At 43.6% G+C, this 23,245-nt stretch overlaps 1 protein-coding gene across 1 annotated transcript; it reads right to left on the bottom strand.

The window, feature by feature from the left end:
• Positions 1-7,404: 7,404 nt before the first annotated feature.
• Positions 7,405-17,224, bottom strand: maneal (mannosidase endo-alpha like; the record flags this gene model as incomplete). Its single annotated transcript, XM_080735859.1, has 6 exons — positions 7,405-7,764; positions 9,084-9,363; positions 11,457-11,533; positions 14,074-14,183; positions 15,911-16,095; positions 16,890-17,224. The coding sequence occupies 6 exons, from the start codon at positions 17,222-17,224 to the stop codon at positions 7,405-7,407; spliced, it is 1,347 nt and encodes a 448-aa protein (XP_080591985.1).
• Between the last annotated feature and the right edge of the window lie 6,021 nt (positions 17,225-23,245).

Below are 23,245 nucleotides of genomic sequence, written 5' to 3'. Positions count from 1 at the left end.
AACAGCAGATCTACAAGTTCGCAGCAGCTCTCGGTACCGTGCTGTGAGCTTGTAGATCTGCTGTTTTTCAATAGCTAAAGTATAAAATAATGAATTGATGGGTAAAGAAAGGTTTAGTGGTCAGATGAGGGGTCCACGGACCACCGATGTAAATATAAGACCAGATGTCAGTTTAAACCCTAAAACCTTCCTAACTGCGTCCATTCGTTCATCCTGATATTTTGGTTAGTTTTTTATCTCATTTCCATGTGAACTTCTTTATCTTTTGTTATTTGTAAACGATGTGCTTTCTGCAGCCCGTCTTCTTTGATATCTGTGGTGATAAAAGTTGCTTTGATGATTCTAATAAAAACAGGAATACTTTTTGTCAAACGTTGGTTTGTCTTTCATTGCTGTTATCAGGTCTGTTCTAAGGTCTAACCCTAACCCACAGGTCTGTTCTAAGGTCTAACCCGAACCCACAGGTCTGGTGTGGGTTTTAAATCCATCTCATGTAAAATGCTAAACTCCTGCTTCAAAGCTCTTAAAAATACTTCTTAAATTGGATTTGTACTTTTATGAATACATTACATACAGTAGCCTGCTTATTGCGACCGTCAGGTCGCAGTTTAGTATCAAAACCTCCACCGTCCGTCCGTCCGTCGGTCACACGTCACACCTTTGCCCTGCTCATATCTCCGCATCAGTATGACATCACACTGCTTGGTGTGTGCCGTCAGGGTCATTTGTGTACGGTGTGATGTCATACTGATGTCAGCAGTGTGATGTCATACTGATGTCAGCAGCTATGTCTCTATATATGGAGTTATATGTTGTTCGTGTCCAAATATGGGGCTTGTGAGGTCAGACTTAGTGAGATTCGTCGGTTATCTCCATATATGGAGGGAGAACCAGCTTATGAGCCGATGAGTTGTGTCAGAGTCGAGATCCTGCTTGCATCTAATCTGTCGGTAGATAATGCCGGTCTTATATAAGGGTCATTTGTGTACGGTGTGATGTCATACTGATGTCAGCAGTGTGATGTCATACTGATGTCAGCAGCTATGTCTCTATATATGGAATTATATGTTGTTCGTGTCCAAATATGGGGCTTGTGAGGTCAGACTTAGTGAGATTCGTCGGTTATCTCCATATATGGAGGGATGTGTTGGTTATCTCCATATCTGGAGATTCAACCTTCAACGATTTTGACATCTTGTTACTAATCTGTCGGTAGATAATGCCGGTCTTATATAAGGGTCATTTGTGTACGTGTGATGTCATACTGATGTCAGCAGTGTGACAGGAGATAAGCGACCAACGGTCGCTTATCTCCCGATTAGGGAGTCTTACTGGTTAAAATATACATACAGTAGCCTGCTTATTAAAAGGACCCCTAGCTAATAAGCCTTATACACCTTTAATTAAGTATATTTAATTGACATCTTTACATTTTTAAACAGTTAATAAAAACATTTAAAACAAAGATGACTATTATTAGAGTTTTGGTCCACCTGTATTATTATTTCTTGTGTAAGGTGGTCTCTCTAGTCTATCTAAATGAAGAGCCATGTTTCTATTTTCTTGAGTCACTGTTCCGTATTAACATAATGTTTAATTGTGACCACACCAGTAAGACTCCCTAATCGGGAGATAAGCGACCGTTGGTCGCTTATCTCCACAAATAGGCCAAAAGTTTGTTTTACCAATTATCAAGACATACGGGCAGTTGACAGTTTGCCATGGTTACTCATTGAAGTTGAATCTCCATATATGGAGATAACCTACGCATCACACTAAGTCTGACCTCACCAGCCCATATTTGGGCAAGAGCAACTTATGTCTCCATATATGGAGATATGATGACATCACACAGTCCTCAGCCGATGATGTGGCGTGATGTCATACAATACACAAACGAGCCCTACAGTATAATGGGGCAATTCTTGCCAGAAAAGAAGCATTTCTTCGACTCAGACCTTATCGCCAGGGTTGGCTTATAGCAGCTGTCGGTAGGACCATATATGGATTATGTTAGTGTGGATCTCCTAACAGGGCATCATCTGGGATACAATCCCTTTTATGCCCATATATGGAGATCCCTAACAGAATCCCTTTCATGCCCATATATGGAGATCCCTAACAGAATCCCTTTATGCCCATATATGGAGATCCCTAACAGCATCCCTTTTATGCCCATATATGGAGATCACTAACAGCTAACAGAATCCCTTTTATGCCCATATATGGAGATCCCTAACAGAATCCCTTTTATGCCCATATATGGAGATCCCTAACAGAATCCCTTTTATGCCCATATATGGAGATCCCTAACAGAATCCCTTTTATGCCCATATATGGAGATCCCTAACAGAATCCCTTGTATGCCCATATATGGAGATCCCTAACAGAATCCCTTTTATTCCCATATATGGAGATCCCTAACAGAATCCCTTTTATGCCCATATATTATGGAGAAATCCCTGCTCTGAGTATCTGACATCAGTGTGATGTCACCTGTTTATGCCCATATATGGAGATCCCTGCTCTGCGTATCTGGTTGCTATGGTAAACAGTTGGTTGCTAGGGTAAAAAAACATGGTTGCTATGGTAAACAGATGGTTGCTAGGGTAAACAGTTGGTTGCTAGGGTAAAACCATGGTTGCTATGGTGGTTGCTAACGTACACTAACAGACCAGCAACAACAGACTGTTGCCACAGCAACGTACACAAAGGTTTGTGTACACATGTGGTGTGATGTCATACTGATGCGGAGATATGAGCAGGGCAAAGGTGTGACGTGTGACGGACGGACGGCCGGTGGAGGTTTTCATTGCGACCGTCAGGGAGCAGTTTACTATGAAAACCTCCACCGGCCGTCCGTCCGTCGGTCGGTCGGTCGGTCACACGTCACACCTTTGCCCTGCTCATATCTCCGCATCAGTATATAGGGCTTGTTTGTTTATTGTATGACATCACGCCACATCATCAGCTGTGGACTCTGTGATGTCATCGTATCGCATCAGTATATAGGGCTTGTTTGTTTATTGTATGACATCACGCCACATCATCAGCTGTGGACTCTGTGATGTCATCGTATCTCCATATATGGCCATCTCCGTATATGGAGATATAAGTCGTCCATGCCCAAGTATGGGCTGGTGAGGTCAGACTTTGTGTGATGCGTAGGTTATCTCCATATATGGAGATTCAACATTCCAGGCAATGCTCTCTTCCCTGGTGAGAATTGCCCCTTTATATAGGGCTTGTTTGTGTATTGTATGACATCACGCCACATCATCAGCTGTGGACTCTGTGATGTCATCGTATCTCCATATATGGCCATCTCCGTATATGGAGATATAAGTCGTCCATGCCCAAGTATGGGCTGGTGAGGTCAGACTTTGTGTGATGCGTAGGTTATCTCCATATATGGAGATTCAACATTCCAGGTGTAACTATGGCTACCCGTATGACGTGAGAGGTGGAGGTTGTGATATTTGTGGAGATAAGCGCGCTTGTCTCCCGATTAGGGAGTCTTACTGGTAGTAAACTGCTCCCTGACGGTCACAATCAACATGTTTCCAACAGATTTGAATCGTCTAGGAATAAAACAACTTTTCCTCTGCTTCTTCTTTAGAGATATTCACATCAGGACAATGACATCGTTAGACTATAGCAATAACCCACCAATAACCAGTCCCTTTGAATAAAAGTAGATTTAGCTGAGAACCAATAAAAACCCCTCCTTTGAGTTCAATGGACTTTCTGTCCCCTTTCCTATTGGACAATATAATGTTGACAACGTAAAGGTAAACGCACTTAAATTCACCAGAATGAACCTTTCTTATTGCGACCGTCAGGGAGCAGTTTACTATGAAAACCTCCACCGGCCGTCCGTCCATCCGTCCGTCACACGTCACACGTCACACCTTTGTTTGTGTACGGTGTGATGACATATATCTTCAGTATGACAACACACCACATGTGTACACAAACCTTTGTGTACGTTGCTGTGGCAACAGTCTGTTGTTGCTGGTCTGTTAGTGTACGTTAGCAACCACCTTAGCAACCATGGTTTTACCCTAGCAACCAACTGTTTACCCTAGCAACCAACTGTTTACCATAGCAACCATGTTTTTTTACCCTAGCAACCAACTGGGCATAAAAGGGATTCTGTTAGGGATCTCCATATATGGGCATAAAAGGGATTCTGTTAGGGATCTCCATATATGGGCATAAAAGGGATTCTGTTAGGGATCTCCATATATGGGCATAAAAGGGATTCTGTTAGCTGTTAGTGATCTCCATATATGGGCATAAAAGGGATGCTGTTAGGGATCTCCATATATGGGCATAAAAGGGATTCTGTTAGGGATCTCCATATATGGGCATGAAAGGGATTATGTTAGGGATCTCCATATATGGGCATAACAGGGATTGTATCCCAGATGATGCCCTGTACTTGGGATTTGTTGATGTAAATGTTCACATAGAGTGTAATAATTGGTAAAACAAACTTTTGGCCTATTTGTGGAGATAAGCGACCAACGGTCGCTTATCTCCCGATTAGGGAGTCTTACTGGTTATAAAACCATAGTGTAAACCTCCACCGGCTGTCAGTCAGTCTGTCTTTCTGTCACACGTCACACTTTTCCCCTACTCATATCTCCGCCACCGTTGCCCCGATCCATGCCAAACTTTGCACACACACTCCTTGGCTGCCAAACCACACCCTCATTTCTCACATGGCCCTCTTCTAGCGCCACCATGAGGCCAATTCTTGCAAAACACATTTTTGGACACTGCTCCTACAGATTTGGGCCTAAAATCACACAAAGCGGTACACAGTATCTCTACAGTCACGTCATCAACATGGATCTGTCCCATTTCCCATACTCCCTCCTGATTGGCTACCATTGCCTTCTAGAGTTTGTGTATACGACCTCCCGATTAGGGAGTCTTACTGGTTATTTTACTGTGACTTTAATGTCAACATAATTATGAATATTAACCATCACAGAAATATAAACAGATTTCATTTAGATTTATTCTGAAACAATAATTCATAATAAAACAAACTGTGTGGAGTTAAACTGTAATGACATTTACACTGAAAGACCCTAAACATGTAGATCTGTTATTTCTCAGTCTGTCAGCTAATACAATACTAGCATCATAAGATAGCAGATCTACAAGTGCAACGTTTTAAACAGTGATGTTGTTGTTTTGACAAAACAAACTTTATCTCAGAGGTTCCAAACAGTGGGTTGGGACCCCTTGTGGGGTCACGGACCCCTTTTTTATGGGTTGCCAGTAAATATCCCTTTAATATCTTTAGTTTTTAATTCTTATTTAAACACTAGGAATTTAATAAATAAATACCAATATCTAAGAAATTCAATTATTTTATATCAGTGAAACATTTCTAACAGACGTCATATTATGATCCATTAAACCCCTGATAGCCCGTAAATAGTGGAAATACAGCTGATCTACAAGCTCAACACAATGCATTGTGAGCTTGTAGTGCAGGTCAGATCAGCTTGTAGATCAGCTACTTTCACTATTGTTGAAAAGTTTTGCTCCATGTCCCGCCTCCCCTGTCTTGTGATTGGTTGTAGGCAGAGTGCAGCTCCTCCTCCCTTGTCTTGTGATTGGCTGTAGGCAGAGTGCAGCTCCTCCTCCCCTGTCTTGTGATTGGCTGTAGGCAGAGTGCAGCTCCTCCTCCCCTGTCTTGTGATTGGCACTCAAAGTGTTGAATATGTATTAATGTTTAATGAATGTATTAAACATGTTTAATGAATGTATTAAACATGTTTAATACACTCATTAAACATGTTTAATACATGTTTAATGAATGTATTAAACATGTTTAATGAATGTATTAAACATGTTTAATGAATATATCGTCACTGTCGGGCAGAAACCTTGTATCTCCAAGTTTCAAATTTGTAATTTTCTTCGCAAAGTAAAAGCACTGCTTCATCATACAAGACCATCGCACAAAAGTAGTGAAAACAGCAGATCTACAAGTGCGAGGCGTGTGCTTGTTTTCACTAGTTTAGATCATTTTTAAAATGATAAATACAAAACAAACGGTTTTGGACATACAAGGTTTCCACCTGACAATGACGATATGTTTAATGAATGTATTAAACATGTTTAATGCAGATCAGTGCTGATGGACACAGGTTTCATGAGTATCACTGATATCTCTCTGAAACACTTCAGAGCTTCTATTTGTCCCAGACCAGAGTGTGTAGCTTGCATACACAATGCTGCCACCTTCTGGCGGAGTCAGGTTAAGACCAGAGACTATCAGTGGTCCCTGGTCTTTATCAGCCAACCGACCAATCACAGGCTCCGGACCCAGGGACCAATCACAGGCTCCGGACCCAGGGACCAATCACAGGCTCCGGACCCAGGGACCAGACCAATCACAGGCTCCGGACCCAGGGACCAGAGCTCGTCAGAGTCTCAACATCTCGGAGAGCAGAATTATTCCAAAATAAAGTTCAGGTCAGGAGAACCAAAGCTCTTCAGAAGTGAGCTCATTTTGTAGTTCTCACTGTTTTGTAGTCCAAGGTAATCCCCAAAGCTCAGGCCTTTAGAAGGAGTTTGCAATGTGCTCAAGACTCAGGCTTTTATACATGTGTACGTTTCTTTAACACAAACCTGAAATATAAATTATTCCAACGCTGTGGGTGTGACCCACACCACCAGCCAATGAGCAACCAGAAGTTATGGGCGTGACCCAACCCAGTCAGCCAATAAGGAACAAGAAGTTATAGGTGTGACCCAGTGTGTTCTAGGGAGAGTGGCGTCACGCTTTGAACTCGCCGCAGACCGGTAGGGTTAGGGTTAGGGCCGTCTCATGGAGCCGTTCTCACTCCTAGCGAGCCTCTGCTCCTCTCCTGCCCCGTCCGCCCCCATTCTAGCCGAGGCATTTTCACTCGCTGGTAAGTAGACTAAATCACATCTTTTTCACCATGTTAACGCATTCACGGGCCTCCAAGGTAGATAACATTATTAAGAGGGTGAAAAAGACGTGGTTTAGTCTACTTACCAGCGAGTGAAAATGCCTGGGTTATAATGGGGTGGACGGGGCTGAAGAGCAGCAGAGGCTCGCTAAGAATGAGAACAGGCTCCATGTGTAATCTAGGTTAGCTTCCCACCATATAGTAAAAAGGCTTTCCACGCTTACTATGGGAGTCAACGTAAGTGTCATAACTCTCTATTTATATGACACTGGTGTGACCCACACCACCAGCCAATGAGCAACCAGAAGTTATAGGTGTGACCCAACCCAGTCAGCCAATAAGGAACCAGAAGTTATGGGTGTGTCCCGACCCCATCAGCCAATAAGCAGCCCCAGAAGATGTCACATGACCACCGTCAGCCAATCAGCAGCCCCAGGAGAAGTCACATGAGCCACTTGTCTTTCTCCTTGTTGAAGAGCTCCGCCCACTGGCGTGTCAGCTCCAGGTAGAGCCCTGATTGGCTGGGCAGGTAGTCCAGGTAGGAGCGATTGGCCGCCCTCTTGGGCACCGCCCTCTCGATCTGCGTGCCCTCGTGCCATTGGTTGAAGGAGGTGACGGAGACGATGTCGGGCCGTACGGACAGCGCCGCCTGCAGGCTGGTCTGGTAGTAGCGCCCGTTGACGCGCTGCCGCGTGGCGTGGTCGTTCCACGGACGCACCGCTACGTCAATGTAGCCTGGACCCACTCCTGGTACGAAGAGTAGACCACGAGCATCGCAGAATGCTTTGAGAGACTTCCAGTTCTGATAGGAGAGAATGTTAATATTAGAGACTTATTAGAGTTCTGTTATAAAGTTATTCTAGTTATGCTACGTCGATGTAGCCTGGACCCACGCCCGGGACGAAGAGAAGGCCACGGGCATCGCAGAACGCCTTGAGAGACTTCCAGTTCTGATAGGAGAGAATGTTAATATTAGAGACTTATTAGAGTTCTGTTATAAAGTTATTCTAGTTATGCTACGTCGATGTAGCCTGGACCCACGCCCGGTACGAAGAGAAAGCCACGAGCATCGCAGAACGCCTTGAGAGACTTCCAGTTCTGATAGGAGAGAATAATAAGAGTTATTAGAGTTATGATAGGAGAGAATGTTATATAGTTATTCTAGTTATGCTACGTCAATGTAGCCTGGACCCACACCCGGTACGAAGAGAAGACCACGGGCATCACAGAACGCCTTGAGAGACTTCCAGTTCTGGAGAGAATAGGACAGAATGGTAGAGAGTTATTAGAGTTATGATATGAGAATACCATAGAGTTATTCTAGTTATTCTACGTCCACGCCGGGCACGAACAGCAGCCCGCGGGCGTCACAGAACGCCTTGAGGGACTTCCAGTTCTGATAGGACAGAATGTTAATGTTAGAGAGTTATTAGAGTTCTGTTAGGTGAGAATAATAGAGTTATTAGAGTTCTGTTAGGTGAGAATAATAGAGTTATTAGAGTTCTGATAGAGTTCAGAATGTTAGACAGTTATTCTAGTTATTCTAACAGCAGGCCACCGCGCCGCCAATAGTACGTTCTTTGGCTCGTTCTTTTGTACCTTGTTTTGATGTCTGTAAACTGATGAGGGGTCGCGCGGGTGTGTACCGTAGAGACAGCTCCCGTAACAGTGCTCTCAAAAATCCACTGGACGTTAGCATCAATGGAGTAACAAAACACTTCCTTGTTATTTTCTCTGGGTCTATTGCTCTGTAGCGATTCAGTGGTGACCGCGGCCATTTCACATTCATTCTTGCATGAGGCTGCCCTCTACTGCCAGTATAGCCAAAGTACATCTATGTAATGAGAAAAGAAAATAATAATAATAATAAAAAAGAATAGATCTTTGCCTATAACGTCGCAAAGGTAAGGTGCTTTTGCTGGCACCAGACCCAATAAATAAATAATAACATCTGGCAGTAAAACTGTTAATGTTTACCTGGTGGGAGGAGCCAAAGGTTAACCCATTAGAGGAGAAGTAGGTGTACATGCTAATGCTAATGTTTACCTGGTGGGAGGAGCCAAAGGTTAACCCATTAGAGGAGAAGTAGGTGTACATGCTAATGCTAATGCTAATGTTTACCTGGTGGGAGGAGCCAAAGGTTAACCCATTAGAGGAGAAGTAGGTGTACATCCCGTCGAAGCCGGCGGCCAGCAGCTCCCCCTGGTGTCGCTCCTCCACTAGCAGGCCCAGGAACAGGGCATCGTAGGGCGTCCCTCGCAGGCTGCGGGCGCCGCCCGGGCGCAGCAGCCGCGCCCAGGCCTCGGCGGGCAGCAGGTAGGAGTCGTACACGTAGAACAGAGGCAGCGCTGAGCGACCCGGACCCGCCCGGATCCGGTAGAACGCTCCGTGATGCCCGTACCTGACAGAGACATTTATTAAGACATTTATATATACAATATAACATATCTATAACATAGATATACAATATAACATATCTATAACATAGATATACAATATAACATATCTATAACATAGATATACAATATACAATAAGATATAATATACAGCGAGCGACCCGGACCCGAGCGGATCCGGTAGAACGCTCCGTGATGCCTGTACCTGAGAGAGACGGGAACACCAGAAACATTTATTTGTATTTAGTCATATATATAACTATATATGTATATATTTATCCCACGATTTGTTTGCGAACTTTGCATGGTATCAAACACAACACACGTGCATGTCTCCTTGTATGGGCTGTTGTGTCTGTGACGCTAGTTATCTCCATACATGGAGTTCCTGCTCATGCAGACCATTATAGCCCTCTATTGGGCTTCAGATGTTGATATTATGACTGGTAGCGTGTTCTCCTTTTGTATCATGTTGTCAGTGTGAGTTGTGAGTCTGTCTTGTCATTCATGTATTGTGGTTGTTTATTATGTGTTGTGGTTTTGTCCTGATGGCTGCTTTGTGCAAAAGGGATTTGGGGGAACAGCCGGTGAGGTCATGATGTCATAATAACATACTTGTCTATGATGTATTGATGATGTCATACTAACCTACTTGTCTATGATGTACTTGATGTTGTCATAGACGGTGATGTCACTGTGATGTCACAATAACCTACTTGTCTATGATGTACTTGATGTTGTCATAGACGGTGATGTCACTGTGATGTCATAATAACCTACTTGTCGATGATGTACTTGATGTTGTCATAGACGGTGATGTCACTGTGATGTCACCAGTAAGACTCCCTAATCGGGAGATAAGCGACGTCAGGTCGCATCGTGATTTTAGGGCAAAATGTGTAGGAGCAGTGTCCAAAAATGTGGTTGAAAAAATCGGCCTGATGGTGGCGCTGAGTGTAGACATAGTGTGTACCGATTTGTGTGATTTTAGGGCAAAATCTGTAGGAGCAGTGTCCAAAAATGTGTTTGAAAAAATCGGCCTGAAGGTGGCGCTATATGGGACAGATCCATGTTGATGACATGAGTGTAGACATACTGTGTAGCGATTTGCGTGATTTTAGGGCAAAAATTGTAGGAGCAGTGTCCAAAAATGTGTTTTAAAAGATCGGCCTGAAGGTGGCGCTATATGGGACAGATCCATGTTGATGACATGAGTGTAGACATACTGTGTACCGATTTGAGTGATTTTAGGGCAAAAATTGTAGGAGCAGTGTCCAAAAATGTTTTTTGCAAGAATCGGCCTCATGGTGGCGCTAGAAGAGGGCCATGTGAGAAATGAGGGGTGGGGTCTCCGCACCGCCGAGGCGGACGAATAGGTACCGGCCCCGGCTCTCCCGGTCGCTCCTAGCCCGAGTTACGGCATTTTATGTGCGCTGCAGTGGCAGGGGGTCCTCCACTGGGGGCGCCACCACTTTGGCATCCGTCCTGGAGCACCAGGAGTCGGTGGTCCCCGGGAATTTCCCGTGAGCAGCCCCGTTGGGGTGGTCATTTGGTCATTTTTGCACATTTGGTCATTTTTTACATCTGGGGTCCCCCAGGGACCTGGGGGTCCCTGGAGCTCCGGGGGTCCTTGGAGGTTGTAGTTTGGCAGGCAAGGAGTGTGTGTGCAAAATCTGGCATGGATCGGGGCAACGGTTGCGGAGATATGAGCAGGGCAAAAGTGTGACATGTGACGTGTGACAGACAGACTCACAGTTTGTGGAGGTTTTGATAGTAACTGCGACCTGACGGTCGCAATAATAACCTACTTGTCTATGATGTACTTGATGTTGTCATAGACGGTGATGTCACTGTGATGTCATAATAACCTACTTGTCTATGATGTACTTGATGTTGTCATAGACGGTGATGTCACTGTGATGTCATAATAACCTACTTGTCTATGATGTACTTGATGTTGTCATAGACGGTGATGTCATGATGTCATAATAACCTACTTGTCTATGATGTACTTGATGTTGTCATAGACGGTGATGTCACTGTGATGTCACAATAACCTACTTGTCTATGATGTATTGATGATGTCATAATAACCTACTTGTCTATGATGTACTTGATGTTGTCATAGACGGTGATGTCACTGCGTCCGTTGTAAGGCTGCAGGTGGAAAGTGACCTGAAACACAACCAGTATTTATAATATCATCTTTAGGTTAGCCTAAGCCTAATCTGAAACACAACCAGTATTTATAATATCATCTTTAGGTTAGCCTAAGCCTAATCTGAAACACAACCAGTATTTATAATATCATCTTTAGGTTAGCCTAAACCTAATCTGAAACACAACCAGTATTTATAATATCAGAGAGAGAGAGATGAGTTTGTATTTTATTTCATTTTTTTGTATTTTCCTAGAGCAAACTTTTTCATGGTAAATAAAACAGTTAGGAAAGAGGTTTATAATGTGACTCTGGTTGAGCCTGGTTGGCTCTACAACCAGTATTTATTCATCTATAGAGATCAACATGGACGGACCTGGTTGACTCTACAACCAGTATTTAGAGATCAACATGGACGGACCTGGTTGGCTCTACAACCAGTATTTAGAGATCAACATGGACGGACCTGGTTGACTCTACAACCAGTATTTAGAGATCAACATGGACGGACCTGGTTGGCTCTACAACCAGTATTTAGAGATCAACATGGACGGACCTGGTTGGCTCTACAACCAGTATTTAGAGATCAACATGGACGGACCTGGTTGGCTCTACAACCAGTATTTAGAGATCAACATGGACGGACCTGGTTGACTCTACAACCAGTATTTAGAGATCAACATGGACGGACCTGGTTGACTCTACAACCAGTATTTAGAGATCAACATGGACGGACCTGGTTGACTCTACAACCAGTATTTAGAGATCAACATGGACGGACCTGGTTGACTCTACAACCAGTATTTAGAGATCAACATGGACGGACCTGGTTGACTCTACAACCAGTATTTAGAGATCAACATGGACAGACCTGGTTGGCTCTACAACCAGTATTTAGAGATCAACATGGACGGACCTGGTTGACTCTACAACCAGTATTTAGAGATCAACATGGACGGACCTGGTTGACTCTACAACCAGTATTTAGAGATCAACATGGACGGACCTGGTTGACTCTACAACCAGTATTTAGAGATCAACATGGATGGACCTGGTTGACTCTACAACCAGTATTTAGAGATCAACATGGACAGACCTGGTTGGCTCTACAACCAGTATTTAGAGATCAACATGGACGGACCTGGTTGACTCTACAACCAGTATTTAGAGATCAACATGGACGGACCTGGTTGACTCTACAACCAGTATTTAGAGATCAACATGGACGGACCTGGTTGACTCTACAACCAGTATTTAGAGATCAACATGGACGGACCTGGTTGACTCTACAACCAGTATTTAGAGATCAACATGGACGGACCTGGTTGACTCTACAACCAGTATTTAGAGATCAACATGGACGGACCTGGTTGACTCTACAACCAGTATTTAGAGATCAACATGGACGGACCTGGTTGGCTCTACAACCAGTATTTAGAGATCAACATGGACGGACCTGGTTGGCTCTATGCGCCTTGAAGTGCAAGAGGACTAAGATAAGATAAGATTTTTCTGTGATATATGCCCTGTCTTGGGACAGGAAAGACAAAGGCCTCAATACCAGGGGTTCCCAAACCTTTTTGTCTCAGGTCACCCCATAAATATTTTTTAATCCGAGGCACCCCTACATTATAATTTTCACTCCCAGCACCTTATATTTATAGCATGGTCGTTGCCGGGTGGAAACCTTGTATGTTCAAAACCGTTCGTTTTGTATTTATCATCTATAAAATGTTCTAAAAAGGTTTAATCCTAACCCTTTTCACTAGTTTTGTGCGACAGAGGTCTCTGCCCGACAGTGACGATATTTTAGTAATTATGTTGCGAGGAAAACGTTGAGATAACAGCCATTTTGGTTAGAACTGACTGAAAATAACTTTGTACTTCAAGTTTAAAATGATACTAAATATTTTTTCAAGTGTCCAAATAAATTCCAAATATTATTAAATGATCTCGCGGCACCCCTGGACTGCCGTCATGGCACCCCAGGGTGCCCCATCACCCCAGGGTGCTCCGTCACCCCAGGGTGCCCCCCGTCACCCCAGGGTGCCCCCCGTCACCCACTTTGAAAACCCCTGATCTAAACACAGCCACCACGTTGGTAGAACGTGTCAAGCACACTAAGATAAGGGTAAGTGTATGTTGAACATTGTTTTGGTGAGCAGTCAGGAAGGCTTTTGTTCCACTCTGCAAGTTACTTGTTAGTTAATGAGCTTGTCTTTCTTTTGTTATTTTGGCAACATTCGAGACCCCTGGTAGTGGCTTGTTTTGTTTGTATGCTGGTGCATACTTTTGAAATAACCTGTACATTACTTCATCTTAATAATCTTAACTTGAGAAACACCAGCATCTTTTGACCCTTAAACTGTTTGCACCTTTTAACCCTTGACCTTTCTGTGTTGGTAACAAAACTCCACACAGAAAGAAAGGCCTCCAACCTCAGCAAGGAGATGCACGCACGCACGCGCGCACGCACGCGCGCACGTACGCACGCACACACACACACACTCGTTCAGTAAGGAGTAAACAACATAGCTACCATGGTTCCCATGGTTACCTTGATGCTGTGTCGATGGGCGGCGTCCATCACCATGGGAACCAGGTCCTCTGTGGACTCACCGTGGTCGTCCCATACCCCAGGAGGATACCACTGTAACACCAGGACACCTGTAACCATGACAACACTGTTACTATGGGAACCACCGTGGTCGTCCCATCCCCCGAGGGGATACCATGACAACACCAGGACACATGTAACCATGACAACAGTGTTACAGCTGTTGTCAGTGGTTCAATCTGTGGTCCTTTCTCCTCTCTGGCCTCTCTGGCCATGTGCACTTAAAGGGATATTTCACTTCATTTTATTGTCTAATCAGGACAGCTTTTGAATTTCTTCATTCAGTATTTAGATATTTGATATTCATTTCCCCCATTTTGCCCCCTTCCAGGACCTTCCTATACAAACCCATTATAACTTCAAACTCCATTTTAACCATGATAGATTCAATGAAAACAACTGTCCTTTTTTCTGGTGACTCCTGACACCCTCTGAATACGTGAGCAGGCCATGTTTTCTTTTGATAACTTTAATTTTTTTATTGTATTTAATAATTTCCATTTCCCCCAAAAAATAATAGAAATCAATGATGAAAATTGTTATTGAAAAAAACACTGCCTGCTCACGTATTCGGAGGGTGTCAGGAGTCACCAGAAAAAAGGACAGTTGTTTTCATTGAATCTATCATGGTTAAAATGGAGTTTGAAGTTATAATGGGTGAAGGTCCTGGAAGGGGGGAAAATGGGAGAAATGAATATCAAATATCTAAGTACTGAATGAAGAAATTCAAAAACTGTCCAGGTTGTTCCCAAAAGCCTGATTAGACGATAAAATGACAATGTTTGACAAAGGGTGTGACATACAGAGGGGTTATCACAGAGAGTCTTACCTGCTGCAGAGGCCTGTATCTGTAAGGACTCAGCTCTGGGTAGAAGGACTTACTGTGAGCCTCCAGAGGGTGATACAGACAGAGGAGGTATCACAGAGAGTCTTACCTGCAGCAGAGGCCTGTATCTGTAAGGACTCAGCTCTGGGTAGAAGGACTTACCCACAGCAGACAGGTTCCAGAGGGTCATACAGACAGAGGGTGTAACGTACAGAGTCTTACCTGCAGCAGCAGCCTGTATCTGGGTCTTATGAGCCTCCAGAGGGTCATAGAGACAGAGGGTGTAACGTACAGAGTCTTACCTGCAGCAGCAGCTTGTATCTGGGTCTTATGAGCCTCCAGAGGGTCATAGAGATAGAGGGTGTAACGTACAGAGTCTTACCTGCAGCAGCAGCCTGTATCTGGGTCTTATGAGCCTCCAGAGGGTCATAGAGATAGAGGGGGTGAAAGAGGGCTGTATACAGATAGAGGGAGGATCACAGAGAGTCTTACCTGCAGCAGAGGCCTGTATCTGGGTCATATGAGCTTCCAGCACAGCAGGGTCTCTGGAGGAGTAACAACTCAGCTCTGGGTAGAAGGACTTACCCACAGCAGACAGCTTCCAGGGGGTCATAGAGATAGAGGGGTCATCACAGAGAGTCTTACCTGCAGCAGAGGCCTGTATTTGGGTCATATGAGCTTCCAGCACAGCAGGGTCTCTGGAGGAGTAACAACTCAGCTCTGGGTAGAAGGACTTACCCACAGCAGACAGCTTCCAGGGGGTCATAGAGATAGAGGGGTCATCACAGAGAGTCTTACCTGCAGCAGCAGCTTGTATTTGGGTCATATGAGCCTCCAGCACCGCAGGGTCTCTGGAGGAGTAACAACTCAGCTCTGGGTAGAAGGACTTACCCACAGCAGACAGCTTCCAGGGGGTCATAGAGATAGAGGGGTCATCACAGAGAGTCTTACCTGCAGCAGCAGCTTGTATTTGGGTCATATGAGCTTCCAGCACGGCTGGGTCTCTGGAGCTGTAACAACCCAGCTCTGGGTAGAAACTGGAGGCGATGTCTTCTGGAGGAGAATGTCTGCCTGGGGGTCCCGACGAGACCCGGGGGTCCCAGTGAGGGATGAGGACATGGTCCCAGTGGATGTACCTGCAACATAAAGTAATCTGAGTACTTCTACTCACACCAGGACATGGTCCCAGTGGATGTACCTGAGGGTACAGAAAGTAATTTACATTACATTTACTCACTACACCTTGGGGTCCCAGTGGATGTAACATTATGAATAAAGAGTACTTTTACTATTAAACACATGTTGATGTCAATACGCCTACTTTTGTACTTTTACTACTTTTTCCAAGTACATTTTTAATTACTGACTTTTTACGCCCAGGCTTAATAGACATGTATATATTATTTATATAGATGTATAGATGTAGGCTACATCTATACCTGCTATCCATGCTAGGAGCTGTCTGTACCACACAGTAGAAGAGCTAGATATGTGTATACTTGTATATATATATAGATGTATCATGTAGATATAGATATAGGCCTATAGATATGTTTATGTAAATATATAATATTATATCTACCTGTTATCCACGCTAGGACTTCCATATCACACATATTAGAAGATGTGGACATCATAGATATGTAGATGTGTATATACTGTATGTAGGTACATAGATATAGGTATAGATATGGTATGGTAGGTATAGCTATGTACTGTATATACTGTATGTATATAATAGATAGATATAGATATACCTGTGGTCCACGCTAGGACTTCCATACCACACATAGTAGAAGATGTGGACATCATAAAAGATGCTGTATTCTCGGTCAGACTGTATGTAGGTACATAGATGCAGGTATAGATATGGTATGGTAGGTATAGATATGTACTGTATATATGTATATAATAGATATAGATATTATACCTGTGGTCCACTGCAGGACTTCCATACCACACATAGTAGAAGATGTGAACATCATAAAAGATGCTGTATTCTCGGTCAGACTTGGTAAAAACCACCCTGGTTTCTCCATGCTCTGCTCCGTGGCCGCCGCGAGGCGACGAACCGACGGCCGGCTGTGAGTCTGCGGAGCGCCGGGTGTCGGAGGACCTTTCCCCCGCCAGCAGGCCCTCCATGCCCGGCGCCAGGTCCGAGAAGCCGTCGCTGGGTGAGAGCGTCCGGAGGCCCATCATGGTGCCGAACACAAACAGCGTGAAGAGGAAGAGAGCGACGAGAGCCTTCCTCCTCAGCCGGGTCATGGTGGCCGCTGTCCGGGGTGCTGAAATGTGGAGGACCGCTGGATGGTTCCACTTCCACCGGGCCGTCTGAGAGCACGGAGCCCGAGGAACGACCACCCTGCCCGGGCTGCTGAAGAGCGGAAGACCGCTGGGAGCTGTCCGGGACTCCGGGGTGCTGAAAGGAGGAGGCCCGCTGGCTGGCTGGCTGGATGGTTCCACTTCCAGCGGGCCGTCGGAGCGCACGGAGCCCGAGGAACGAGCTCCCTGCCCGGGGGGAGGAGGAGCTGAAGCACCGCTGCTAGCCTACAGTCTGGCTGTCACCATCACTGTTCTGTTGTGTTGTGTTCTGTTCTGACTCACAGCGACAACAAGGCGACATTTATGAAGACACAGCGTTCAGGTTCTGCAGTTCACACAGCATCAGCATCACACTGTTCACTGTTCACACCTACTGTTCACACCACGGCAGCGCCGCCTTCACACGTTATAAAAGTATTTCACCATCCTAGACAATCTAAACGTCTCTCTGCTCTCTCATGTGAGTCTGAAGCTACAATAAGCATTAATAATCTCTCATATGAGTTTAATAATCTGAATAATCTGACTCCGTCGCTCAGTCATCATGTCATCACCACCATGTCGCCTTTTGTTTATCCTCTTCCGCTTAGAGAGAGAGAGAGAGAGAGAGAGAGAGAGAGAGAGAGAGAGAGAAAGACAGAGAGATAAAGAGAGCATTTTTTGACAAATATAGGATTTACCAAATGTGTGATTTTGATAGGTCATTTAAAACAGCTGTCCTGCTATGAAGAATCGTGACATCAGGAGAAGAGAAAGTTGCTATTTGTACTGTAAAAACATCTTGGGAACTACAGTAGAGGAATATGAATATGAATTCCTTTCCTCCTTTAGAAAAGTAATTTGAATGCATTTTTTCCCATAAGGAGGCTCTGACCTCTAGTGGTAGAGTATTGAAATGACAGGTACATTTATTTTCACAATCTGAAAATAAAGTAGTAGTAATTTAAAAACAGTCTATGCCACCATAAATGCATGCATGATACCAAATGTAGGTTCACACTCTATAACATCCGTAGAATCAGACCCTTCCTCACCCAGGAGGCAGCGCAGCTCCTCATTCAGACATCTGTCATAACCATAGGGAGAAGGGGGAGACATGTGAGATCTTTGGCTGGTTGAAGACCAGTCGTGCCGCGGCATTTTGGATCAGTTGGAGAGGTTTAAGTGCACATGCTGGGAGACCAGTGAGGAGAGAGTTACAATAGTCAAGCTTTGATATGACAGATGTCTGAATGAGGAGCTGGGCTGACTACATTATTTATAGCAGCTTGTAATATGTGTGTCCTTGTACTGTATCTCGTATGTGGACATCAATAAATGATTGAAGTGTGTGCGTGTGTGTGTGTGTGTGTGTGTGTGTGTGTGTGTGTGTGTGTGCATGTGTGTGTGTGTGTGCGTGCGTGCGTGCGTGTGTGTGTGTGTGTGGAGATGAGATGACAGGTGACTCATGCTGTAATGATGGAGTGCAGAGACTCAGTGAGTGATGACTCATCGTCAAGCAGCAACTTGATCACTGTTGATTTAGTTTTATTCATTGTCTTATAAATAACATTTCATTTAGTCGTATTTCTGAAAAGGTTTTAGTTTTAGTCTAGTTTTACTTGACTAAATATCATAACAGTTTAGTCGACTAAATCTACAGTTGATTTAGTCACTTTGTCAGGCTTTGTTGGTCCATTCCATTCCATCCCTTCCAACCATTCAGTTAAAATGACTCATTGGCCATACAATAGGCCACACCTTGTTATGTGTGTCCATGAGACATAATAATATTGGCAATTAAAAAATGGTTGGAGTAGGGTTTGAATTCATATTAACTATTCAAGATCAGGCGGGTAAGCGCACATCATGACACACATGATAACATGATACAATCTGACAAGGAACACTCAAACACAGGGTTTAAAACATAGGGACTAACAGGACAAAGGTGAACTCGAATGACATGATTGGCTAAGCCTTACCCAATTAGGCCTTTTTTTATGGCCAAGGAGTCATTTTTACTGATAACTAATGGTTGTAATGGATTCAGCAGCCCAACAATACCCTAATTACACACCCCATGCATTCATATTGTCCATTTATTATTTTCCCCCTTTAATCCCAGGCCCCCGGGATACCCAATAACTTTGATTGGCTCCCACAAAGTGTGTCAAAGGAGTTGGGTTTGACAAAGTTCAGAGGTGATAGTAGACACCTTTATGAACACATTTGTGAAGAAAGCTAGTGATTTAGATTTAGTTACCAGATTGGTCTAGCAATAGGCTAACTTTACCTTACTAAACAGGGAACAAGGAATCCTGACTAATTATACTCTAGACAGGGTGAGGGGGGTTAGGGGGGTCATTGACAGGGTGAGGGGGGTTAACAGGGTGAGGGGGGTTAGGGGGGTCATTGACAGGGTGAGGGGGGTTAACAGGGTGAGGGGGGTTAGGGGGGTCATTGACAGGGTGAGGGGGGTTAGGGGGGTCATTGACAGGGTGAGGGGGGTTAGGGGGGTTAACAGGGTGAGGGGGGTTAGGGGGGTCATTGACAGGGTGAGGGGGGTTAACAGGGTGAGGGTCGTTGGCAGGCCGTTTCTAAAACTATTTAGGAATGAAGCTTGGCCATATCAAATATGTCCTCGGGCCGCATGTGGCCCCCGGGCCACGCTTTGGACACCCTGCCTTACAGAGTATTTCCACGTAGCAGTATTGATACTTTTACTAAAGTAACACATTTGAGAGTGTCTTCCAGTGCTGCTTGGAGGTGATTAATTAATCAAGGAATTAACCACGCGTCACTTGAGCGTGATGAGTCAATTAAATAGACGGTGTCACATAGAAGAGGGGGCTTGAGCCCCTGCCCTTTTATCTGTCTGTAAAAAGTGTCCTCTCCAGACCATGAATGCAGTTTTTACTATGGTGAAAGAAAATTTGCAAATGTCCCCTCTTTCCATGCCATACCTGAAGGCAGCATTCAAGAGAATTCCCTTGATTCACTTGATTATGCTTAGTTCAGTGAGGTATCAAGCAAAATAGCAGACCTTCAAGCTCACAACGACGTGTTGTGAGCTTGGAGGTCTGCTGTTTTTGATATTTTAACCAAAAGGCCATATGAGATGTCGGTATCGGAAAGGTGGCAAAGGTTACCATGCATTTTTGAAAAGCTCTATATCTGTAGATTATATTTGGTATGATAACCCTTTCTGAGACACAGCTAAATTGGTGTTATCAGCCGCTTGAGTTGGTGTCCCATTAACTTTACTATACAGGAGAAAATGCAAAATATGAATCCATGCTTTAAGTAGTAATATGAGGGGTCAAACTAGGGGTTTTTCATGATTCTAAATCCATTGCAAGCATCTGTTTTGCATAAAACATTCATTGGGATAAAACCCCCCACAAAAGTGTGAAAAGTGATGACTCATCACTTTTCATCACTAAACAAAACAGATGCTTGCAATGGATTCAGAATCATGAAAAACCCCTAGTTTGACCCCTCGTATGCTACTTAAAGCAGATCATTTTCTTTTTGCATTTTCTCCTGTATAGTAAAGTTAATGGGACACCAACTCTAGCGGCTGATAACACCAATTTAGCTGTGTCTCAGAAAGGGTTATCATACCAAATATAATCTACAGAAATAGAGCTTTTAGAAAATGCATGATAACCTTTGCCACCTTTCCGATACCGACATCTCATATGGAACCAGCTGTCCCCAAGAGAGGACCAGCAGAGTGCAGACACCACAGACAATGGACAGAGTCTGAGTCACTCATTTACACTGAGCTATGAATGAACTGTAGCCATCTGGACTGCTTTACCGGAAGTCTAGGTGCTTTATTATTGATGATTAGAAGAGTGTGTGTGTGTGTGTGTGTGTGTGTGTGTGTGTGTGTGTGTGTGTGTGTGTGTGTGTGTGTGTGTGTGTGTGCGTGCGTGCGTGCGTGCGTGCGTGCGTGTGTGTGTGTGCGTATTATGCCTATGCGTGTGCGCGTGCGTGCGTGCGTGCGTGCGTGCGTGCGTGCGTGCGTGTGTGCGTGCTTGCGTGCGTGCGTGCGTGCGTGTGTGTGTGTGTGTGTGTGAGTGATTCATTCACTCATTCATTTATTCATGAGGTAATTCTGTTACCTTGTCCTTTTATAAAGGCTTTAAATGAGGCGTGAGTTCATTTACCCTGCTGCTTAAAGGCTCTAGAACAGTTCATTCTGCAGCTTATAGACTGTAGAACTGCTGCTTAGGGTGAGGGTCAGACTCTACAGTAGAGTCTGAACTGCTGCTTATAAACTATAGTATAGAACAGTTCATTCTGCTGTAGAACTGCTGCTTAGGGTGAGGGTTAGACTCTACAGTAGAGTCTGAACTGATGCTTATAGACTATAGAACAGTTCATTCTGCTGCTTATAGACTGTAGAACTGTTGCTTAGGGTGAGGGTTAGACTCTACAGTAGAGTCTGAACTGATGCTTAGGGTGAGGGTCAGACTCTACAGTACAGTCTGAACTGATGCTTATAGACTGTAGAACAGTTGTCTTCTCTTTCCCTGAAGAAATGAATCAGTCTCAACCAGAAGCAGGTGAGTTGTTACAACTTTTTAATGTTAAAGTGGAAGACCACCCATTTTCAATATTGAACTCATTAATATACCTTAGAGGAGTTGAACTATGTCATTAATATACCTTAGAGGAGTTGAACTATGTCATTAATATACCTTAGAGGAGTTGAACTATGTCATTAATATACCTTAGAGGAGTTGAACTATGTCATTAATATACCTTAGAGGAGTTGAACTATGTCATTAATATACCTTAGAGGAGTTGAACTATGTCATTAATATACCTTAGAGGAGTTGAACTATGTCATTAATATACCTTAGAGGAGTTGAACTATGTCATTAATATACCTTAGAGGAGTTGAACTATGTCATTAATATACATTAGAGGAGTTGAACTATGTCATTAATATACCTTAGAGGAGTTGAACTATGTCATTAATATACCTTAGAGGAGTTGAACTATGTCATTAATATACCTTAGAGGAGTTGAACTATGTCATTAATATACCTTAGAGGAGTTGAACTATGTCATTAATATACATTAGAGGAGTTGAACTATGTCATTAATATACCTTAGAGGAGTTGAACTATGTCATTAATATACCTTAGAGGAGTTGAACTATGTCATTAATATACCTTAGAGGAGTTGAACTATGTCATTAATATACCTTAGAGGAGTTGAACTATGTCATTAATATACCTTAGAGGAGTTGAACTATGTCATTAATATACCTTAGAGGAGTTGAACTATGTCATTAATATACCTTAGAGGAGTTGTGTGGAAATAAAAAAAAAGATGTTCCCCCTCTTCTGTGTTGCCTAGAACTGGAGGATTGATTTTGGGGTTTGTATTGTAAAGTACAATGTGTGATGTCATCAAGTTGTACTTTACAATACAAACCCCAAAATCAATCTTCCAGTTCTAGGCAACACAGGAGAGGGGGAACTCTTTTTATTTTATTTCCACACAACTCCTCTAAGGTATATTAATGACATAGTTCAACTCCTCTAAGGTATATTAATGACATAGTTCAACTCCTCTAAGGTATATTAATGACATAGTTCAACTCCTCTAAGGTATATTAATGACATAGTTCAACTCCTCTAAGGTATATTAATGACACTTGCAGGCGGCAGCCGTTCGCAACTGGCAATGACAAACCTAGCCCAGCCTCCCCTGACCCTCCTTTGTATTTACTACTGTATATATGTCTTGCACTGTTTTCTTTTTTTTATTATTAATTTTTTTACTATATCTACTGCATAGTACTGTGTTCTATCCGTCTGTCATTCAATGTTATATGAGTTAAATATCTATCATAGTACTGTGTTCTATCCGTCTGTCATTCAATGTTATATGAGATACTTCAATGGTTTCCTATTAGTCTTTTCATGGATCTCCTTTTAGTTGACCTTGTACCAGTGAACT

The sequence above is a fragment of the Nannobrachium achirus genome (genome assembly GCF_963921795.1).
Source record: "Nannobrachium achirus genome assembly, chromosome: 10".
NCBI classification, from domain to species: Eukaryota; Metazoa; Chordata; class Actinopteri; order Myctophiformes; family Myctophidae; genus Nannobrachium; species Nannobrachium achirus.
Note: the sequence above shows the minus strand (reverse complement) of the source record. Positions and strands in the feature narration are given on the sequence as shown.